The sequence below is a fragment of the Portunus trituberculatus genome, chromosome 47 (genome assembly GCF_017591435.1).
Source record: "Portunus trituberculatus isolate SZX2019 chromosome 47, ASM1759143v1, whole genome shotgun sequence".
Taxonomy (NCBI): domain Eukaryota; kingdom Metazoa; phylum Arthropoda; class Malacostraca; order Decapoda; family Portunidae; genus Portunus; species Portunus trituberculatus.
The window spans coordinates 27,033,822-27,042,823 of NC_059301.1; the positions used below are offsets into that span (position 1 = coordinate 27,033,822).

Below are 9,002 nucleotides of genomic sequence, written 5' to 3' on the forward strand. Positions count from 1 at the left end.
AAAAAAAAAAGAACTTTGCTTTGGAGTGCAAACAATAACAAACGCAGTCAACAGATTCCGCGCACCACTGCGCAATCAGCTGACTGCATGCTGGGGCACCACGCTTCCTCAGTGCCTCAGGAGTGTTGTTTCCAGTTGTTTGGTTGTTTTGTAGTGCCTGGGATAATGATATTAAGTGTTTTTAGTTATTAAAATCATTGCCTAGCGTAACAGCACACATGGTCACGAGACATACAGACAGACGTATGGAAGATTCTAGAAGATCCGAGGGGAAGAGAGAGTATCCAGCTCATGAATTAAAAGCCTTAACCCTTATAGCCCGTCAGGCACGATCGTGGCTCTTAAGTTAGAGCTTTTCAGGCATGATCTTGGCGCTTTTCAGAAGCAACACTCCTTTATGCCGCACAGTTTGTTTATGCTTGAGGCTATCTGTCATATATAGAGGCCTGTCATTGGCCCATTGTTTCCAAGATGGTGGACACTTAGCCAATCATGTATCAGCTTTTACAAGGATATGTTTGTGTAGGTGTGAAGGCGCCAAGCATGAGGATGGTGAGAGCACTTATGTCAGTATGCTGTATTTTATCATTTTTTATGTATTTCTTGGTAAGATATAAGATATACATGTATTTCCGTGGATAAGTAAGCAGTTCAGAAACATATTATGATGCATGACAATATTGGAATTGTTATTGGTTTAGATAAGAGTGCATAGTGCTGGCTTGATAGAGTCAGCTGAGGAGGATGTGTTGACGCTGGGTCATGGTCAAGACGGCCCCTGACCACGACGGCCCTGCACGACAGCCTCACACTACAGACCACAGTGGCCTCAGTTTCCTTTTTACCCATAAGATGGTTTTAAATTATACTTGTTAATAGAGCATCTTATACTAAGACAGATTGTATTAATAAATCAGTCGCTCCCCACTCCCCCATCCCTTCCCATCCTTCCTCACCCAGTGATAGGTACTGTACCACATAGTACTGTACGTGAGTGCTTACTTTTAATCACCACAATAATGTTATCGTGTAATGTTTATCAGTAAATTTTATACTTGTTGATGCAATCTGTCTTATATGAAAGATTGCAAAACATAATATTAAAACATTCAGTATTTAGCCAAGTGGCACCTCCAGCTGCTGCAGCAAGCCAGCAACAGTCGTCGTCACCTCATAAAAACACAATGGACTATCACGCGCCTCTCAGAAATTTGAAAATCATCTTACGAGTAAACAAAACCTTAAAATGCATATGTGTATATAACATTATTTTCTGCTTAGAAATGCATGTTCTCTTACCTCTTTAAATATTTACAGAAAGTCGTGTTACACCCTGGATACGTATATGCACTATATGCGCAAGGTATAGTACACCGGTGTACCAATACGTTATGGTTTTTAATGCTCCATACTACAAAACACTATCTCAGGAACGCTGAGTTGCCATCCGCGATTAACGTGTTAACGTAATGAAAGAAATAAGAGGACAATAACCTAAAATTTGGTGAGGGGTCATCATGGTAAACACGGGGCCGTCGGGGGTCGGGGGCCGTCGTGATCAGGGGCCGTCTTGACCAGGAAACGTTGACGCTTGTTTCTGACTGCGAAGAAGTTGAATTTTCATATTACAATTTGCTTACTTCCCTTATTTATTTTCCATAATGAAAGCAGTATATATATCAAAGAAAAACTTATTGGCTTATATAAGAGTGTGCAGTGCTGGCTTGATGGAGTCACATGAGGATATGGTGATGCTTGTTTCTGACCATGAGAAGTTGAATTTTCATTATATTACAGTTTGCTACTTTCCTGCTTTATTTTCCTATCTTTTATAGTTATAGCATTAAAAAGTAAGAAATAAGGTGAAAAATAGAATTTTTTTGGTCTTGGGAGGTGATTTGGAACGAATTATAATTACTTCTACAAGAATACATGTATTTTGATGCTTTGGAGTAAGAAGGTTTTGGAATAAGAACAAAATTTTGAATGGATTAAGTTCGTATTCCAAGGCACCACTGTATCTGTTCTGAACAGCATTTCATAGAGTTCTATTCTGGATTTGATAATCTTTGCTCTCACTGACAAAATTTAATGGGTTAAAACTACCTTTGACAATTTTATCATATGATCAGTGCACATTCATAAAAAAAAAAATTTAAGAAGCTGAATTCTGCATGCTCATTCAGACATTGTTGGTCCATATTACTGACCAATTTCAGCCTGATCAGTTTATTATTTCACAAGTTAATATAAGGCATTCATGACATGCTCAGTGCAAACCCATATTTAACATGTACAGTAAACTCCCTACTTGATGAAGTAGTTTCCTTACTTATATTTCTAACAAGAGTGACATGTCATCCTTTTTGGATGGTAGCTGTCATTGGCTAGAACTGCCTCTGCTGTGTATCAAAGGCTTGTCTTCTTCCTTCTTCCACATTCCAATGCTTCTCTCTCTCTCTCTCTCTCTCTCTCTCTCATTTAAACTACTTGCACAGAAATAAAGAAAATAAAAATCCCAGCATCTAGAGACACTTTCTATAGACAGTCCAGTCACTAAATAAAGGTGGGGTACAATGTAACCAAAATAAGTTGTCCCTTACACTTACAGGAAGGACAGCATCTTGTGGCCTTTATGTCTCCCACACCCCCAACATCTGATCAACTGAAGCTGATCCACTGACCCAAAGGAATAATAACCTCCCATCACTCTCCACCAGCACCATGTGTGGTGTGTGTGTGTATTTACCTAATTTTACCTAGTTATATGTTACAGGGATTGAGTGGGGCTCATAGTGATTTATCTAACTTTTCCTTAAATTTGTGCACACTTTCTGCTGTTACAATTTTGTCACTTAATCCATTCCAGATGTCCACCAACCTATGTGGAAAACTGAACAACTTAATGTTCCTCATATACTGACTTTTCATGACCTTCTTGGAATCTCCTCTTGTTCTTCCATCTCCATCTTTTGTCAGTGTTACCTGGTCATGTCTATATCTCTTCCATATGGTTTACTAACTCATACATCATTATTAGGTCCCCTCTTTCCCATCTATCCTTCAAGGTTGGTAATTCCATTTCCTTCAGTCTTTCTTCATAGGGAAGCACCCTTATTTCTGGGATTATCTTTGTTGAAATCCTTTGGATTCTTTCTAGTTTCTTGATGTTTTTCTGCTGCATATTCCAGTCTAGGTATTATCATAGTGGTTTTTATCTTTTTCATCACATTCTTATCCATGTAATTGAATGCCACCCTGATGTTAGTTAGTGTCTTGTATGTTGAAGCAAATAGTCCATTGATGTGTCTTTCTGGAGTTAGGGTGTCTTGCATCATCACTTCCAGGTCTTTCTCTTCATTCATTTTCATTTATAATCTCTTCTCTCATTTTACATTACCATGTAAGTCTTTTATTACTTTTACCCCTTTCCATTACATGGCATTTCCTGGTATTAAATTCTAATTTCCATTTTTGGCTCCAGTTTCAAATCTTGTCAAAATCTTTCTGCAATTCCATACAGCCAATGATGTTGCTTATTACTCGCAAAAGCTTTGCATCATCTGTAACCAAATTTATATAGCTACTCAAACCCTTTTGTATATCATTGACATATATTTGAGACATAATTGGTGCCAGCACTAAACCCTGTGGTACCCCCTCTAATAACTGTGTTCCAGTTTGTTGGGGTATCTCTTCTTATCACTGTCCTCATTTCCCCATCTGTTAAGTAGTTTGTCATCCCCTTTAAGATATTTCCCTATATTCCTCCCAAGTGTTCTACTTTCCTTAGGAGTCTTCTATGTGGTACTCTGTCCAAAGCCTTCTTAATATCTAGATACACCATGTCAACCCATCCATCTCTCCCTTGTACTTCATCTATTACTCTTGTATAAAAGCTTAGTAAATTTGTTATGCATGATCCTTTCCTGAAACCAAATTGGGAAATTGGGAGTTATATATTATTTCATCTCCCTCCAGATATTCTAACCATTTTTCTTAGATAAAAATTTCACAGATCTTTTCCACCAACACTGATTAGTGACACTAGTCTATAATCTAGGCGCTCAGTCTTTTTTACCTCCTTTGTATATTGGGGCTATGGTTGCTCTTTTCCACCCCTTTGGTACCTTCGCTTCCATTAGAGAATTATTGATTACATCCCAAACTGGTTCTACCAGTTGTTCGCTACATTCAGTATCCATCCTGACACTCCATCTGGCCTAATTGCCTTTCTTACATCTACTTTTTCTAATAATTCTCTAATTTTCAGTTCTTCTACCACATCTCTTAATTCTTCCAGTGCCACTTGGCTCTATGAACTCTTCCTCTTCAGAAAATAATGATTTAAAGCTCTCATTCAAAAGTTCACTCATTCTTCCGGCATTTGATATATCCTATTTCCCTTAATTAACTTAGTGTTGGTCTCTCTGTTGTTTTTCCATTTATATACTTAAAAAAAGCTTAGGTTCCTTTTCACACCTCTTCACTACATCCTTTTCAAAATTTCTCTCCTCATCCCTTCTTATCTTGATGTATTCATTTCATGCCTTTTTATACTGTTTCCTATTTGCTTCATTCCGTTGCTTCCTAAATTTTTCCAAAGCTGCATCCTTACACTTTTTAGCTTTTGTGCTGTAGCATTATACCACGTGTATTAGCTCTCTTTTACTCTATTCACGAACATATCTCTTTACTCCCTCATTTTATGTGTGTGTGTGTGTGTGTGTGTGTGTGTGTGTGTGTGTGTGTGTGTGTGTGTGTGTGTGTGTGTGTGTGTGTGTGTGTGTGTGTGTAGTTGTATTTACTTAGTTGTAACATACAGGAAAAGAGCTATGCTTGTGCTGTCCCATCTCCATATCTATGAAAATCCAACATTTCTTTGAACTTATTGATTGTCCTTGCTTAACAACTCTTATCTAAACTGTTCCACATCTCTATACATCTTTGTGGAAAGCTGAACTTCTTTATATATCTCCTACATTTGTCCTTTCTTAATTTCTTTCCATGACTTCTTGTGTCACTGTTGTCCCAGATTAGTAAAACTTCTCTATCTAATTTTTCCAGTCAATTCATCACTCTGTACACTGCTATTAGATCTTCTCTTTCCCTTCTCTATTCTAAGGTTGTAAGATGTAGTATTTGTAGCCTTTCTTCATAAGACTGTTCACTTAAACTTGGGGGAAGCGTATATAAATAAATGATTCCAGAAGTGTATTTGAAGGAAAAGTTATTATAATAATCATTTTGCGAGTATGCATGCTCTGTTATTTAATTATTGTTTATTCATCAAAAAACCGCATTTATAGAATTGATCATTTTCGTTTGTTCCAAGCACAACAATTGCAGTGCAGATTAGGATTTATAAATAGTTTTCCTGAATGATGAGCCATTCTAGTTAAAGAATATCAATTTATAGAATTTTTGGGGGAAGGGATTCCTGTTTTATACATCAATTGGCAAAACTAGTTTTTTCAACATTTTTGTAATTAATTATGAAAATTAGTTATGGGAATAAATTTCCTTGTTTTTTATGTTCAATGAACTAAGAGATGTTGTTTCTTTCAATTACGATCCATTCCAGTTCAATAAAGATGACCCATTTATTTCTTTTTAATTTTTTCCATGTGACTCCAAGTGGAGTCACGCCTCTGTTAGTGTGAGCCAAATGGGACACTACCGTTCTAGGGTTAATAATTATTTCCAAGAAATGTAAACTGCCAGAGAGAGAGAGAGAGAGAGAGAGAGAGAGAGAGAGAGAGAGAGAGAGAGAGAGAGAGAGAGAGAGAGAGAGAGAGAGAGAGAGAGAGAGAGAAGGGGTTAGGGGTGTGAGAAATGTAGGAACAGGATGGAGTGGGGATAAGGAGGTGGACATGGAATGGGGTTGGGAAAGGAGGTGTGGTTTATTTATATGTCACAGTTTCTGGCCAATGACATTTACCTACTAAAATCACTTATGATATCAGAAAAACAGAGTAGAAATGCTTCCCCAAGTATTGAGTCGACTGTAACCTACACATGAAAGGTACATGATACATACCAATTTTCATCAAAATTGTTTGAGTAAATATTGAGAATCCACTTTTTGTAAGTTAGATTCCATCCTATATGATGAAATCTATTCCACATAAAATCTGGATCATTATACCATTACGTAAGGTGAGCTATGTTGTTACTGACCATTTAGTTCTAGAAATAAAAGCTTGTGTATAGTATAACAGTCAGAAAAGCATGGACCAGGCTTGGCTGTGTCTGTGCCTCAATCATAAACATGCATTTCAGAGTATTATAATGAAAAAAAATTACATGAAATTAATTACCCATAAGATTCCTCTGATTGGCCTGATGAAGATGCTGAGTAGCTTCCCCTGTCTGAGTCAAAGTGTGCCACATGTCCTTCCATGATGTTAATGTAGAGTTTTCACATCACTGCAGAGAAAGCAATTACTGATTTACTTAATGTCAAAGAGGCACTTGCCAATACGTACTTTAAAATGTTTTTTTCTTCTTCAATGGGATTATTTTAAAATCTGAAAAGAATAGTATGGATGATAATGGACATGGGGGAGAACTGACTTGGAAAAGAATCTCAGAGTGGAGATCAATAAGAAATTAAATTTTGAAGAATTCACAATAAAAATATAGTTCACAAAAACAACAGGATGGTAGGATTTATTATAACACTTATAGCACACTAGACAAGGAGATATTCAAATCTTAAGTGCACACAACACTAGTAAGATCCCACCTAGAATTTGCTAATCAGAAATGGTATCTCTATAGTCAAAGTCATTGTAATTATGGAAAATACACGATGTGGGGCTACCAGATTCACTCCAACACCCAAAAAACTTACATATAAAAGAAAAAAATATTGTGCCTGAAGACACTAGCTTGTAGTAAGGACAAAATTAAACATGTATTCAAAACCACAAATGAATACACGGTAGCTGTCACGAAAATTTTGCAAAGATGGAACCATGATCGCAATAACTTCCCTGTGAAGCAAATGAGATGCATTTTTTTGTTGTTGTTGTTGTTGTCGTAAAAGTGGTAAGATCTTACAGTATTCTCCAGTGATGAGACTTAATGTCGGTATCAAAAAATGAGAAGAAACTTTAGCCTTTAATAGAAAAAAAATGTATCACTAATTTCATAGTTGAGCACAAACACATGACCACTGCCATATGCAAGATTCAAATAGTGAAAAGCTGCTGCCACAATCACTGTACTACAAGACCTCTGCAGCAATCTATATTAAAATTTAACTAGGAAACCCAAAAAAACTAATGACATAAACAGGCCTTCAATAACATCCACTAGCTACATTTTTGTTTTTTAATGTAAAAGTTGGGAAATTGACTAGGGGTAATAATTACTTTGAAAAAAAAAAGGACCCTTCTTAAAGAGAAATCTAAAAAGTTAATTAAATATTATATCTGATGGCTTATCAAACATACCCAAGTTTCGGCAGGCATAAAAAAAACACAAATAAATAAATAAATTAATAATAAGCAGCTTTATGCTCTAAATATGAAGTGAAAAATTATGTTTCCTGACAGTGGGTCTTTCTGTTCATTTATTTTTGTTATCTTTGGCCAATATTTTATATCTAAAATCCTAAATAATTGCTAGAACCTACTAACATTGGTCCTTAGACCAACCCAGCTGTGAGATGTAAACAAATACGGCACAAAGCTAGGCACTGTCTCCGAGAAACCGTCCCGCACGCTCGCCTCGATTCCCGGCTCCCGCTTCGCAGCTCCTCCACCCAGCTGATTTGATTTCACATTAAAGCTATTCATCAGCTACAATATTAAAGAAAAAAATTGTAACAAAATGCATATATAGATATGTCTTCGAAAAAAAAAAAATTTACTTCCTGGTGGTGCACTTCTTTTTCGTACCAGTTAGCCTATTCAAGATTTTCAATGATTTGAGGGGAAAACATGGTTAAGTTAATTCTAAACATGCCAAAAACTAGCATATGAGATCAGCGAAATAGTGAAATTTTATCAAAATTGGAAGACTAAGACTATTTTCATAAAAGCCTTTGATGTAATCACACGTTATTCAAAATGCAGCGGCTTACCTGTCAGAACAGCTCTTCACACACATAGTCTTACCCTAGCGTGCCAGCAGGTGCTCTGCTTATTTGGTGCTGCCGGAGGCCCCGGCTACGCTGCTACAGTCCAACACAGTGAAGGTAAGGCCAACAAACAGGTGAGGAGGTTTGTTTACAGTCGAGTTATAGGTTAGAGGTTGCAGGACTGCCAGACGTACGCTTCCCTCCCTACCCTCATTGGTGGGGTGGTCACTGGTCACTACTATTAACGTTACTGTACTTGATATTGCTAAAAGACTGACATGATGTAAACTATCCGACTATGGTATATCAGGACCACTTCTTCGAAGGATCAGTGCATTTTTTGACGAACAGGAATCAAGTAAATAAAATTCAGTGCTGCCACTCCTTGGATTTTTCAACTAGATCTTTTTTTTTTTGTTTTTTGTTTTTGTTTTGCTCCAAGCTTGGAGTCTTGGAGTTTTTTCAGTCAAATTCAGGAAATCTTAGTTTTTTTTTTTTTTTTTTTTGGTCATGGCAATGAAATTAATGTATTTTTTCCCATTTCCTCCAGTATCAGATATTTCATGAAATGAAATACGTATGTATAGTAATAATAATAATAATAATAGGAAAAAAATAATATTTGTGTAAATAACATTACATATTTTCGTCAGTGTAAATTATAAATACATTATATTGTCGACTGAAGTCGTTGGGTTTGAGATTCGAACACTTTGCTGAGCCAAACGGAGTCGGACCTGACTAAAAAAAAAAAAAAAAAGTCCGTTCATCCAAGGAATCCAGGCCGAAACTGCTAGTTCGGTTGGCAGCTCTGATCACCCCCGCCGCCACTAAACCTTCCCGACACTTGAATTTTCTTCAAGTACATTTATTTTTCTTCACTTAACTCAATAGATATACAAGTTTATAGCTT

General features: G+C 36.6%; 1 protein-coding gene across 1 annotated transcript in view; it reads right to left on the reverse strand.

Annotated features, from left to right (window-relative positions):
• LOC123498174 (protein inturned-like) overlaps positions 1-8,421 on the reverse strand; it is a 58,514-nt gene extending 50,093 nt beyond the window's left edge. Inside the window, exons 1-2 of the mRNA XM_045245341.1 lie at positions 8,127-8,421; positions 6,321-6,429 (exon numbers count right to left, since the gene is read on the reverse strand). Coding sequence (XP_045101276.1) covers positions 6,321-6,403 — 83 coding nt within the window. The 5' untranslated portion in view covers positions 6,404-6,429; positions 8,127-8,421. The remainder of the gene's footprint in view (positions 1-6,320; positions 6,430-8,126) is intronic.
• Positions 8,422-9,002: the final 581 nt, after the last annotated feature.